General features: G+C 36.1%; 1 protein-coding gene across 3 annotated transcripts in view; it reads left to right on the plus strand.

The window, feature by feature from the left end:
• Positions 1–15,561, plus strand: part of ATP10A (ATPase phospholipid transporting 10A (putative)) — a 190,174-nt gene that overhangs the window by 75,044 nt on the left and 99,569 nt on the right. For 2 of the 3 annotated variants that reach the window (XM_081327207.1, XM_081327208.1), the window contains one exon: positions 12,899–13,103. The exons of the other annotated variant lie outside the window; for it this stretch is intronic. In XM_081327207.1, coding sequence (XP_081183333.1) covers positions 12,899–13,103 — 205 coding nt within the window. The remainder of the gene's footprint in view (positions 1–12,898; positions 13,104–15,561) is intronic. 3 annotated transcript variants of the gene reach the window in all.

Raw genomic sequence — 15,561 nt, forward strand, 5'->3', positions numbered from 1 at the left:
CTACAAGCCTTTACATATTGCACAACAGTCAAAAGTATCCTGGCTGAGATTTTTGAAGGCCTTGTACAAAATGTACAAAATATATTATTTCCAGCTGCTAGCAAAGTCTTATTAGTCTAGTTGGTGTCCCTTCCTTGCTTACTGGGAGTGAACAATGCCTTCTTGGCATCCTCAAGGTCATTTATTCACAATGTGCTGTAGAGTTCTAGAAAAGGATGAGATATGCAGTACCACAAAAGAAGCAACAACTTCTCACAAATTGTGGAGAAATAGCATGTAGCCTATTAATCTAAAAAGATAGCAGGCATAGGATTCCTATGAGCAAACAGAGATGGAAGTGGTTGTATTAAATAGACAAGATAAGTGAGAAGGAATTTACAGCAGAGGTCCTCAACTATTTGGGCATGGAGAGAGGTTTTTTCCACAGACTGGAGGGGGCATGATTTTATGTGCTGCCTGCATCCCATGGATGGAGCTTTGCTTGTTTGTGCAGACCAGTTGCTGGCATGCCGCGGCCTGGTACTGGTCCACAGACCAGAGGTTGGGGAGCCCTGATTTACAGCATAGCAACAGGAAATTAGACCTTATTTTTAAGGCTTCTCCCATTCTTGTATGTTGCCATCAGTAAAAAAAACCCCTGCCGTATAAATATTGGAATGACCAAGACGATTATTACTGAATTCAAAGAGATTGCTATCACTCTGCCCCATTATTTGAACTGTATATATGGGGAAGTTCAGAAGTGCAGCTATGACTTCCATTCATTCATTGCTGAATACAGAACATGTTTTGTGTATTGTGGATAGCCCTATATTTTAAAAATCAATGTCAGTTCTGAGAAAAATCTATATTGTAATTATGCCAAATGAAGATTTACAAAATATTGCATGTTACTGAATTTCAGAAACTCTTCAATAGGTAATATGTTGGAAGGAAGGAAGGAAGGAAGGAAGGAAGGAAGGAAGGAAGGAAGGAAGGAAGGAAGGAAGGAAGGAAGATGTTGAAATCATGCCTCAATCAGTTCCAGTTTTATACGTTCTATGGAAGTAGCATTTTCTACTAGAAAGGGGTCACATAAATCATTGAATCAAAGTGGACTTAACTTCTCAATACAAATTCAAATGTGAACTTTCAAGACAACAGACACAACCAACTTCCCTTTGCTTTGAGGGAAGTTTACAAAAGGGAAATTAGCACTTTCAGAGACTCAGAAAACTGTTGGAAAGAGGCATGTTATTCTACTTATGTCAAATTGGCTTGATAGGTTAAAATGTAAATGAAAATGGATTTGCTTATATTTTCTCCTAGCTTTGCCTTTAGAAAAATAAAGGTTCTCAAGAAAGCAGTCTTCAGTTGCCCTGATGGCTGCAGGAAAAGTAACTCAGGAGTGAAAGAAAGGGGCAACAGGTTTCTATCCTCTCTTGGTGCAATTTAATTTTTCAGAATTTCAGAAGAGACAAGGCCATTTATTTTCCTGAACCTCATTCTGTCCACCGGAGAGGAACTGATTGATGGATTAAAGATGTCAGGCATCTTAGGGAAAAGCAACCATGTCATACTGGAGTTAAAGATAATGATGACAGGAAAAGCTGAGAAGGGTCAGCTTGGACCTTTCCAAGTCTATTTGCTTGGAATGTAGGTTTTCATGAACCCAGGGAAAGGGTGGGCAGGATACAATCACTTGCAGTAATCACTTGAAGTCATAAATGATAAGCAGGCCCAAGAAATGCAATACTGAAAGAATGAACATAAGCAATTCCTATGAAAAGGAAAAATATATATGAAGAAATGTAAATGACATTTCATAAATTGCTTAGTCATTTCCTTTACCCATCCCTCCCTTGAACATGCCACATCTCTTTTATTTGTCCAACTTCCCTCTTTTTACCACAGCCCCAGAATTTATTTTAGAATATTTAGATTCATGTGATGGTTATATTATAGCCTCTTCTCAGTGTTTATTCAAGCATACTTTTTTGCCTTCCTCACTAGAATAAGACTATTATGGTGACTGTTCCGAAGTCATTTTTTTGACTTAGAGGTTAAAGATGTTCCTTAAAAAGATTGCACATTTACTAAAAATATTTTGTTTAAAACTGGGTTTGGATTGCAATATAGATAGTCCTTGATTTATAACTACAATTGAGCCCTAAATTTCCATTGCTATGCAAGACAGTTTTTAAGCGAATTCTAACTCACTTTATGATCTTTCTTACCACAGTTGTTAAGTTAAATCGCTGCAGTTGTTAAGTTAGTAACACTGTTGTTAAGTACGTCTGGCTTCACCATTGACTTTGCCTGTCAGAAGATCACAAACGGTGATCACATGACCCTGGGGACACTGCAACTGTCTTAAATACATGCCAGTTGCCAAGTGTCTGAATTCTGATCATGTGACCATGAGGATCCTGCTCTGTTGCAACTTCAAATGGTCACTAAACAAATATACTGGGATACTTAGGCAAAATTAGGGAAAAAAGGTATACAAAAACATTCTTGGGCTCTGATAGTGAAGACAAACAGAAAAAAAGGAAAAATAGTGATATTTTTAATGAAATATCATTTTCCTAAAGATTACTGATCACAGCTGATCAGAATCGTTGGATAAGAAACTGGTGGCAAATAAATTTAGCAATGAATAAAAATAAAAATAGAAAATTTCCCAGCCTGAAAATGTGGCAAAATCACCATCCTTTTGCTTTGCTGTGATTTGTCCTCCTATCTGGAGTATCCAAGTTGATTCTGGAGCAATGGATGTGTTTTAGAGGATGGTTATACAGGAAAGACAGAAAGTGGGAGGTTTATGTTGAATTCAGATTGCCCTAGAAATTATTCCAGCTATTTCTTGATTTCAGAATAGTAATAGCTTGGCTTATTTGGACGCCTGTCTGAGTCAGTCCAGGCACATTCGCTCACCCCCTGCAGCTTTTGGGAATAAGTAAAGAGGTTATTAAGAGGAAGGTTGTGACCACAGCCAAAAATATATATTTAAAAAATAAGGAGTTTTTCTTTCCTCTCTATTACCAAAATCTGTCCAGTTCATTGATTTTCAGTTTCTATTTTATAAGGAACTGTCTAAAATGCAAAGTGAGCATTGTATTGTGCCATCATGTCAATTACAGATAGTCCTCGACTTACAACAGTTTATTTAGTGACCTTTCAAATGTACAACGGACACTGAAAAAAGTGACCAATGACCATTTTTCACACTTATAATTGTTGGGGAATCCCAAAGGTCACGTGATCAAAATTCAGATGCTTGACTCATATTTATGACGGTTGCAGTGTCCTGGGGTCATGTGATCACCTTTTGTGACCTTCTAACAAACAAAGTCACTGGAGAAGCCAGATTCATTTAACCACCATGATACTAATTTAACAGCTGCAGTGATTCACTTAAGGAAAGTATCAACAAAGGCCATAAACTGGGCAAAATTCACTTAATAAATGTCTCACTTAGCAACAGAAATTTTGGGCTCAGTTGTGATCGTAAGTTGAGGACTACTGTATAGAGCTGACTGAATGTATAGATCCTAAAACCTATCTCCAAATTTAAAAAATGAGATTTGAACAAATCTAAGTAATAGAGACTGAGCTTTGTGTGATCTACCCTATTATAAACTGTAGGATTTTTCACTGTTTGATTAATAATTGTTTATTTATTTGCCTTCAAATTAATTTCTAATAATTTTGAATTAATTTCCCTGAGTTAATACTTATATTCTAATGACATTTTCTTGAAAGAAAGTCCCATTTATTAAAGAAAACAGACTTTCAATTAACTTTGCTTTGGATTGTAACTTGATGGTGTCGTCATTTCTGACTCTTTCCTATATTATTTAAAGTGATCTGATTTGACTCCAAGATATGAAGTCTTTCAAGTAATGCCCTTATTGTTTTTTCAAAATTACACCCCTCCCTATTGTCTTTCTTTGAACTTGCTTTTTGGGCTGCTGTTTTTATTTTGAAGACTATTATCACTGTTTACTTCCTTTAGGGAGAAGAATAAAGCATTTTGCCTCTTTTGAAATAAAAGCTATTTTGTTTCAAAACCTATCAAACGGGCAATGCATGGGTGGGTTAAGCAGCTCATTTCCGTTTTTATTTTGAATAGTGTCAAACATTTTTGTGTCATTTAAGGGGAATATCAGCCAGTAATATAAAATGTATAGCATTTTTATTCCATCCACTCCCAAGACCTGATATGCTGCCTCATAATGGTGGTGGTGGGTTTCCTGGGAGGGACAAGTGAAGAACACTGTCAGGGTATGTCTAGGGCAGGGGTAGGCAACCTTGGCTCTTTTATGACTCGTGGACTTCAACTCCCAGAATTCCTGAGCCAGCCATGCCAGGCTCAGGAATTCTGGGAGTTGAAGTCCACAAGTCATAAAAGAGCCAAGGTTGCCTATCCCTGGTCTAGGGAGTGTATTACCAATGGGTCTAGGACAACTCACTGCAGCCAAATTGCCACAGTCAACTTGCCATGGCCAACTTGCCATGGTCAACTCGCTGCAAGACACCTCACCATGGCCAACTCGCCAAGGGAAAACTTGCCATAGAACAAGAATTACACTAATATCGAAGAAGTGGTGGAATAGAATCATTAAAAAAAGGACGCCAAAGGAGGGACAAATGAAATGTGAATGACAAAAATAAAAAAAATATTTTAAATAATTAAATTGAATTATTGAATTGTCCTGTGGCAGGTTATCCCATGGCAAGTTGGCTGTGGTGAATTAGCTGTGGTGAATTGGTAATGGCAAGTGGTCCATTCCGTTCCCAGCAGCGTTACCCAAAGTGTGAAGGTCATCCCAGCTGCTCAACCAAATCAAATAGATTTGTATATTCGGCAATATAGGAAGATGCTGGAAGCAGATAATCACTTTTAAACAATTGCAAAGGGATAATTTCATATAGCAGGGGAGAAGATAATGTAAACCAATGGTGTATTTTACAAGAAAATCACATGGATAGGAAATATAAAATGGTTGACAATATAGTGCCAGATGACAGGCCCTTAAGATTGGTTGGTGCTCATGCTACTAAGGAATAAGATCTTTATGAATATTAATGGTGTTTAAGACATGGCTGATTAAAACTTTCAGGACATCTGGTTGCTGATGCTGCCATACATGAGAAGAAAAGCTGAAACTATAGAGAAAGCATTAGAACAGGAATATGGAATGTAAGCAGTATGAACATAAAAAAGTTCCAAACAGTGAAAAATTAAATAAATCAACTACACATTGATTTCTTGGACATCAGCAAATTGAAGTGGGTTGAAACAGGACACTTTCAGTCAAAATATCATACTGTTTGCTATTTAGGACATAAAAACAAAGAAAGGACAGTGTTGCTTTTATAGTTAGGAAGGGTATCATAAGACCAGTAGTAGGTAAAATGCAGTCAGTGACTGAATATTATCAAGTGAATCTCTCTGGTATCCTTTTAATATGGTAGTTATTCAAATTTATACTTCAGCCACTGATTCAGAGGAAGAGAAATATGACATATCTTTTCAACAAGCTCAGTATGATGTAGACAGAACATGCCAGCTAGTTGTGCTGCTTGTAGTTGGGGAATTGGAATGCCAAAGTCGGTAGTAGGAAATAGTAGTGTGGGAATATTGTTGGATTATAGAGCCAAGCAAACAAAAATCAAGCAAGAGAACAACATATTAATTTTTACTAATCCATTCTAGGATCATAGAACAAATCAATTCAGAATTCTTACTTGAGGTACAAATGACCAAACTGACATTTTCATATTTTGGACACATGCTATGACACAGATCCCTTAAGGAGAATATAACAGAATAACAGAGTTGGAAGAGACCTTGGACTTCTTCTAGTCTTCTAGTCCAACCGCCTGCTCAGGCAGGAAAGCCTATACCATTGTCCGATCTCTTCTTAAAAACTTCCAGTGTTGGAGCATTCACAGCTTCTGGAGGCAGGTTGCTCCACTGATTAATTGTTCTAACTGTCAGGAAATTTCTCCTTAGTTCTAGGGTGGTTCTCTTTGATTAGTTTCCATCCATTGCTTCTTGTCCTGCTCCAGATGGTTTCGAGAATAGATTGACTCCCTCTTCTTTGTGGCACCCTTTAGATATTGGAACACTGCTATCATGCTAGTCTTTCTTTTCATTAAACTAGACCCAATTCCTGCAATCGTTCTTCATATGTTTTAGCCCCCAGTCCCTTAATCATGTTTGTTGCTCTTCTCTGTACCTTTTCTAGAGTCTTAGCATCTTTTTTATATCATGGCAACCAAAACTGGATGCAACATTCCAAGTGTTGTCTTACCAAGGCATTATAAAGCAGTACTAGAACTTCACATGATCTTGATTCTATCCCTCTGTTAATGTTGCCTAGGACTGCATTGGCTTTTTTGGCAGCTGCAGCAGACTTCTGACTCATGTTTAAGTGATCGTCCACTAGGATAATGTTGAAGAAAGATAGTAGGGGAAAAAGAGGACAACCAGAAGTGAGGGGATGGACTTATTTACAGTAGCAGTTTGTGCACTATTGGGAGAAGTTATCCTTGAAAAATTCTCTCTTTGTAGTGGCTAAGAATCAACATCACCCTAATGGCACATATAAACATTTGCAAACATTTCATTGGAATACAAAGGCTTTTTTGTCAAGAGAAAATTGCACATATTAAATCAGTAGTTCTTCAATTGTAGCAGTAATAAGTAATATCAAGGACACTAATAAATAATTCAGTGTTAGACTGGTTTCCTGAAAAGAATCAAAGATTTAATTGCCAGGAAAGCTTTCAGACAAAGCACTTGTTTTTAGTTATGAAGAATATTGCACTCAGCTGTAGAATATACAGTTGCTCTGTATGTGTATGTGTGTTGAATTGACATCATGTTTATACATTGCCTGGTTCTAACCAATTAAACAATGGTTAATGATTTTATTGCCATTCTTTCTCTAGTGAATTGAGGGAATTTTTCCTTCCACATTAGACTCTCTGCAATTTAGCTTTACATACAAAACCTCAACTAGATGGTTGTTTCTTATTATAAATCAATGAAAATAAGTCAATTTCGTATCCTAATTTCAGAACTTTGCTTCTTTCAGTTTTGACCTATGCTAACCTATGGTAAAATCTAAACAGAAAGTATTTTTTAAAATTCTTTAGTAATTGTAGCCAGAGGATAAATCTGGACTAGCTCAATATTCCTTTGTTGTTTATGAGGGAGAAACTCTGTAATATGTATGTCTATTTGAATTTCCACACTTCTACTATAACTTTATGTTTAGTGCCACAAGAATGTGAATAGGAGGCAACAAATTGTTTTTTTTAAAAAAAAATCCCAATGAAATGCAATGCTCTGACATATTACCATTTAAAATCTGTATCATTTTCATTTGGGGTAAACATTTTTCTGTTGTAAAAGTTGGCTGATCAGGACAGCTATTAAGCATGTAGGAATATAGAAAGTTAACACAGAGTAGTTACGTAGGCATCTGTAGCTAACCATAGCAAAAAGAAAAGTAAATAGTGTGCAGAAATATCACAATGCAATCCTGCCCTTTTAGAGTTTCATCCCAACATGAAAGTATAAAGTATACTTGCATATAATATTTTTTCTATTTCACTTATATTTTGAATCTCTCTCTCACCACACAATGAATAAAAGTATAAAAATGGCACAAATATAACAATGATGGTGTTTGACTGTGCTGTCACATTGTCATTTAGCCCACCTCTCAGATGTGAATCATGTTGTATATAGCATGTCCCCAATGCTTGCAATATTGAAAACAACTAAAGATTCAAGGCAGGTCTTGATCTTGCTGCTGAAAGCATATATATGTATGCATATATATTTATCCATATTGCTAAATAACGAGTGTGAGAGAATGCTTTAAGAGTTTCCTGTGGGAATTGTTTTTAACTGACTTTTTCTCTTTCTAGAATATATTTGAATTTTCTTATTTTTCTTAACCATAATTTTGTTCCATCTCATTTCCATTTTAAAGTTCATTTGTATGCATGTGTTTAGGTATTTACATGTGTGGTTCTTTTAAAAATGCATCTTTTATACTATTTTTCTTTCTGTTACTTTTATTCCCTAACTAAAAAAAAGTAGGTATTATTTCTTTTTGGTATAATTTTCTAAACATGTTTTGCATTATGGACTGGATTTAAAAATTCAGGAAAGTTGATATCAGTATGTAAAATATTTATAGTTTTATTAATTAGCATTAGGGTAAATTCCCACTATGTAAAAAGTTCTTCCCTGACTATGAAGGACAAGAACATAGTCATAACTTTTATTTATTCTGCCATGTCCTAACTTCTGGGGGAAAAAGTGATCTTGGCCAGTAACAAAAACTAGAGCAAACATATTTTTGCAAAATTATGACTAAAAGGTATTTCCTATTCCATCCAAGAGAAAAATATGTCCTAGGCATCCAAGGCACTTTAAACGGAATGATATTTGATAGTGCATTAACACTCTTGAAGTACAAAATGTGCAAAGGTTCTATAGAAGAAATGAATTACTTAGCAAATTTGAAGGGGACAAAAAGACCTAAGAATATCATTTTTCCATAACAGGTCTTTGTCTGCATTTTTAACAGAATGCCCATGGTGACTCTAGCTTTGTGATTTATGCCCAAGGGCATTTTTGACAATGTCTTTTAGCTCAATCATTTCTATTTCATATTCAGAACTATTTCCACATTGTCCTTACAAGAAATAATATTAATTCAAAGTTGTTGGAGAAAGAGTAGGAATGCAACTATTTTATGCTAGAACTTTAAAATAACTCTCAGGAAAATTCTGTTCTCCTAGGTCTCTTCCTTTCATAAGAAAGTTGACCACAGAACCTTGCTTCTCTTTTTGAAGAAAAAAAATGTATGGCATAATTGTTAGAGCTTTGGTCTAATTTTTTCTGATCCTAGCTATGTTAGATCAGCCTAAAAGTCAAAGTATTGGCAGTAATTGTGTCCATCATGAGTTACATGTGATAATATTCTGACACTGACAATCTTGCTGATATGTGGTGTTGATCTGAAACACTTCAGTTGAGAACAGTTTGGGAGATTATTATGATAATGTGGGAAGTCAGCACCCACAGAGAAGGAAATATTAAAAGGGCAGAATATATTTCCCTAAAGGATTTTAAAAGTAGAAACAAAGCCCTGCCCCCAAGTCTCTCTGTCCCAAGCAGAAACCAAGTCTGCAGGAATGCAGATGTGATAATCTTGTCAGGAAACTAGAATAAGGAAGAAAGATCTCTAGAGTCAACATCAGCCCCAGCCCCAGGGAAGCAGGGGACATAATAGGATTAACCCACCACCATCAAGAATACCAGAAAGGCACACCCAGACTCAGGTCAGAATACGTAACACAGGAAATACAAAGCCTGAAACAGGAAATAACTCCAAACAAAAGGCTCCACTCCCTAGATGTGCTCAGTCCTTTTTCTGCTAGAACCATCTTTCTGTCTGGCTCTCCTCTTCAATAAACTGCAACCTTCTTTCTAAAGCAGTTGTCATGTTGTTTATCCCCAGCTTGGGCTGAACCATGATGAATACTTTTCCTTCAACAATAACAATTGACAGCCATATTCAAATATTGAAGCAGAAACAACAGAAAATGTTATAGTACAAGAAAGCTTCTATCTATGGAATAAGGTTCCATTTATTCATTGTATGGCAAGAGATAGATTCAAAATACAAGTGAAATAGAAACATATTATATGCAAAATATATAGGCAGTAAGTTAAAACTGAGTGATATAACTTATTCTTCAAATATTACAAATACTTTATTGAATTTTTGAAATAATTCAGATTCACCCCACATGAATAAATTCTGCATAAGGTAATCATGTGTGTGTGTGTGTGTGTGTGTGTGTGTGTGTATTTCCCTTTTCTCTTTCATTTCTTTTCTTTTTCTTTTCTTTTCTGTTCTTTTCATTGGGAACAGCAGAATATGCCTAAGTCTGAAATGTGTGACTTACGTTTGTTATTGGGAAAAAGACTTGAAGCAATTGCTGGAACTTATTTTGTCATGCTTCATAACTGATTCATAAATAAACTATGTACTTCCACATAAATATGAACAGATATCCTCTACAGTATATATCCTCGGACTCTGCTGCCCTCCTCTTGCTGTCCAAGAATCAATGCTAACATCAAAAATTTCTTTTTTGAAACAAAAGTGGCTTATTGAATCTTAGTTGTGTTTTAAGAAAACATAGTGGGTCAGGTTAAAATGAAATTGCATTATTGTATAACCTAACTTCAGTGATTTTTTACCACAGAGATTAATATTCATCCTGGCTTGTAATATTTAGTATTTCAGTCACTGCAAAAACACTTCACTTTATATCCACACATTTTTCATTATGTATTTCACAGTTCAGATAATGATTTAATTTCTTTAGTAGAGGAATGTTTTAACTTAGAAATATATAAGAAACACAGAGCTTGTCCAAACCAATTGTCAACGCTGCTAACATTGGATGTTCTTGCTTTGACAACATATGGAGATGCAGCCTTCTTTCTTATGCTTTACTCTTAGAATTAGATGATACTGGGGAAGGAGGAGGAATGTGATGGGAGTTAGTTAGACATAATAATATTGTAATAGTGTGTGAACTCAGGACTTTTGAAATAAGAGATGATAAGAAATGATGGGTTGGAGTAAAGGAGGGAAAGCCTGCATTTCAAACTAATTGGAGAATGTGATTTATGACTGTTAATTAGAGGAGGGAATTGTGTTTGATACTATGTGCTAAAGGGAGGGGAATCCACATTTTGGTTTTGACTATGTACGTGCCGATGCTATGCAACTTGAATAAAGATTCTTTCAGGTAAACAATGCCTTGAAGTTCTTTGAAGAGTTTCATCTGTCGGAACCATGTCATTAATAATATATCAGCAATACTTTAATTTTTCAACCCAGTTTAGTCTGTTGTTATTTGAATGCAAAAGGAATCAAAAAGGACTCTGCAATCTTTCAGAGTGGGATTGATCCATCATTTATTTATTTATCAAATTTATTTGCCAACTTTGAGCAGCCTTGAATCACTGATTGAAGAAGTGAGGGAAATGTCAGTTGATTAAATGGGTGGTCTAAGAATTGGTATATACTGCCCATTTTGTAAGACAGGTAACTTCAATGTCACAGTAGAAAAATATTGTCACTCTGGATTGGCACAGCCCAGTTGTTGATTTCTTCTAAATATGAAGAATGAATGTTTCTTTATTTATTTGTTTGTTTGTTTGTTTGATTTTTATCCTACCTTTATTATTTTATAAGTAATTCAAGAAGGTGAACGTACATAATGTTTCTTCCTCCTCCTATTTTTCCCCACAAGAATAACCCTAGGAAGTGGATTGGGCTGAGAGTGACTGATCCAGAGGCACCCAACCAGCTTTCACGTCTAAGGCTAGACTAGAACTTGCAGTCTCCTGGGTTCTAGTCCAGCACCTTAACCATTACACCAAAGTGGCTCTCTTTATTTGCTTTCAATAGCCTCTCTCTGTGAGGGAGATGGTCATTTCTAAATTTGATATATAAATAAAATAAGTAATTTATTTACTATCAATATGTTTTGTATACTTGTTTTCAGTTACTATTTCAACAAAGCACTGTAATTAAAGCTATTAGTGTTTCCTGCTTTGTTGAGTAAAGCAAAGAAAAACAACTCTGCTTGAGATTTAGTGGTTGTGCTCCCCATTTTATTGTCAATAACTAAGGAGTATTGAATCACACATGTATTTTTTATGAGTTCATACAAAATTAAATTTACAAAATGACTGGATTTTCAGTAGTTGATAAGCTAAAATGAGTTTATAGTTCAGTGTTATGCAAACACAGGTTCTGTGCCTGGTTTTAATTTCTTTCTTCTGGTTTGATAACCGTGATTTGCTTCAGATTGTCCTGACAAGATTATTTAGGTTAATGTAATTGTCATTAGTCTATATTCTATATTTTCTTTCATTATTAACAATCATCCGTACATTACCTTCCATATTTGGTAATGTGGGATAATATTCATTTATGTGATGAAGTAGACTGTAATCCACAAGAATCTGGATTTTTCCCACGTTTACTGCCATTCTTCCTTACTCCTACATTTCACTTTCTATTTCTTCTTCCCTCCCAGGCTATATAACCTTGTATTAATTTATGTATTTATTTATTAACAGACTTCCTACCTCATATAATAACTCTAGAGTCTGCTCACAATAATCCATAAAAAGGATAGAAAGAAAACTACTCTTCCTCACAGGCAGTGAACCAAACAACATTCCAGATCACTCCCATGCTACTCCAATGGTTGGGGCAAGAGCCTTTCATAAGACTAAAAAGATCTCAGGTGGTAGGCTATTCCAAAAGGCTGGAGTAGCCACTAAGTAGGAATACTTCAAAGTTCCCAGCAGGTGGCAACATTTAAGGGGGGGGGGAACGTGCAGCATATCCACCGTATCTGACCTAGAGGACAGACAGATCCCTCAAGAAAAATTGGTCCTACGTATAACCTAACCTTGTGCCATGTAGTGATAATAAAAGTAATAATCAACATTTTGAACATACTCTTTTCTGCAAATAAGATATATGGGCAGCATATGACTTAGGTTTCCTTCTCATAGATGTAACCTTTATATTCTCTGCTCTCATCCTTTGCAAGTCATCTACATAGTAATTGTTAAGTTTTGATCCTGGGATAATGATACCTGTTTCTCATAGCTGTTGGTGAATAGTTTCTTCTAAGAATTTTATTCTTTGAATATAAGATTTTTGGTGAACCAATAGGTGTCAGGAAAATAATTACTGCAAACATCATGAAATACATATATTAACTTATCCTGCTATTATATTTCTTACAACTGCTGTCATGTTTTTATCCTAAATATTTCTCACAGAAATGAAAGGAAATACACCACAAGATACTGGAAAGAAGTAAAAGTTGGAGACTTCATCCAGCTTCGCTGCAATGAAATCATACCTGCAGATATATTGCTGCTTTTTTCAAGTGATCCTGATGGCTTGTGTCATATAGAAACTGCTAATCTGGATGGTGAAACCAACCTGAAACAGAGACAGGTTTTGAGAGGATTTTTGGAGTTGGTAAGTTAGTATGTTTATTGTACTTTTTTTAAAGTTTAAGGTAGGTCAGCTGCTCATTAATCTTATTGTAAGAGAGAACTTGTTTGTTCTGAACAATAAAAAAATGAATGCTCCAGATTTTGATTTTCAGGAAGGTTTTGATAGTTGCTAAGTGTGGAACTTATCATAAAGTTTAAGTTCATAGGACTAATTCCAATGACCAGTGCACAAAATGGCACAACTAGCATGCAAAAAGGAGTCCTTTGAATTGAATTTAGAAGTTACTGCTGATGCAGAAGGCATGGGAAAATTAATGAAGAAACAAGCTGCTGTCAATATATTACATCTATTTTATTTAACTATCAACTTTACATGGTCTCCCATCTAACAATTGAATTCTGAGTGGTATTGTAAATGAGCTATTGGGCCAAATTTGGTGGGCCTGTCTTAATACATAAAGCCCATATAGTTTGGGCCTTGAATATTTTGTGGAGTGCCTTATTCCTTATGCTTATCTTGCATGGGGAAAATGAAAGTCTGTGTATGTATTTAACAGAATTTGTGTTTGGATTTAGCAGGATATTTGTTACAGGGCATTCAAGGGATGGAGGCTGAAAAATGGGCATCCCAATCATATTGTTCAATAAATCAGCTGAGTTTTCAATCTGAACACAGCCTACTTGTTCCCTAAAGCTCAAACTAAAATCAATAGGGCTGTGGCTTTCTCTTGTGATTGTCACACTCCAGTTTTAAGATGCTAACATTTAATGTTTTGAATGGCCTTATTTATCATCATTATATAGTCATCCATCCCACAGAATGTGACTCTGGGCCACGTATAATAAAAATGTTTATTTTTATTTTATTCAGTTTCTATACTGCCCATCTCAAACAAGTAACTCTGGCTAGTGAACACTCATAAAATTAAAACTAAGTACAACATAATATAAAAATACATTTTATCATTTGTTTTCTTGTAACTTTCCAATTTTGGAGTGCATTATTGGTTTATGTTTTTTCCTGCAGTTTTGAGATTATGTTTAGTGAAAAGCAGGCTTAAAATGGCAGTAAGTAAAGAAATCTATGCACACACACACATAGTGAAAATATGCTACAGATGAGCTGGGGAACTTTTTTTTTGTCTATTTGGAACAACATTCCCCTGGAAATAATATTTGAGACTGCATGCTATTTGGGGAATGTGAAGCAAGCAATGGGTGCAGTCTGCATCAAAAGGGGACAGGCACACCCATTCTTTCTTCTTATGACACCATCTGATTTCTTTTCTAAAATTTCTTCTCTTTCCACCTGCATGCAGAAAGCTTTTTAAAAAAATCAGACTAGGGACCAGATGTAGACCTAGCCTTGATCATCCACTCAGCCCAGGGTGAAGAATTGGCCCAACAATTCTCACATGTCAACCACAGGAGGTGGCAAAGGATAGAAACTAGTACTTCAGGCATGAAATTTAATAAAGTGTTTCCTTTCTAAATCTGTCATTTGTCAGTCATTAATGTTGCAACCATTAACATAATCTTGTGGAGTGCTACTCTGTTTCTACTTATTCAGAACAAGATCTCAGTAAATCAAGTGGGCTTACTATCAATGAATTTACACTGGCTGATAGTCTTAATTTTTTCCTCAAGACTGGTGTATCTTTGTATAGTTGTAACTGTCTTTTCTCGTGAATTTAAACAGGAGATGCCTTTTATCTGTTATACAACTGTAACCCATCAGAATAGTTGAACTTTTACTCTCATTAAGCCTGATGACTGTCATTCTGTACTGGAGGCACAGAGGGGATTACAAATTTTCTCTGCTTATAGCCATTTCTCCATTTAGTGGAGTGTTTCTCCACTTCAAGGGACGCGGTGGCTCAGTGGGTTAAGACGCTGAGCTTGTCGATCAGAAGGTCGGCAGTTTGGCGGGTCGAATCCCGAGTGCCGCGTAACAGAGTGAGCGCCTGTTACTCGTCCCAGCTTCTGCCAACCTAGCAGTTCGAAAGCACGTAAAAATGCAAGTAGAAAAATAGGGACCACTACGGTGGGAAGGTAACAGCGTTCCGTGCGCCTTTGGCGTCTAGTCATGCCGGCCACATGACCACGGAGACGTCTTCGGACAAGCGCTGGCTCTTCGGCTTTGAAACGGAGATGAGCACCGGCCCCTAGAGTCGGAAACGACTAGCACGCATGTGCGGGGGAACCTTTACCTTTACCTTTACCTTCTCCACTTCGGCAGTTGCAAGATATATGGATTTAAATTCCCAGAATTTCCCAGCCAACCACTGCCTTATAGAAACTTATTCCAGATTGCAAACAAGCATGTTCCCAGTAAGCATCTCATCTACGGATGAAAATTTTGAAAATCCAAGGATCATTTAATGAATCTGTTTTTCATAGCAATTATCTTCTCTTATGGCCTATGGTTTGGGAGTTACTGCATTAGACAAATGAATCCCTAATTAGTATTCAAGTAGATA

This window comes from Vipera berus (genome assembly GCF_964194415.1).
Source record: "Vipera berus genome assembly, chromosome: 4".
Classification (NCBI taxonomy): Eukaryota; Metazoa; Chordata; class Lepidosauria; order Squamata; family Viperidae; genus Vipera; species Vipera berus.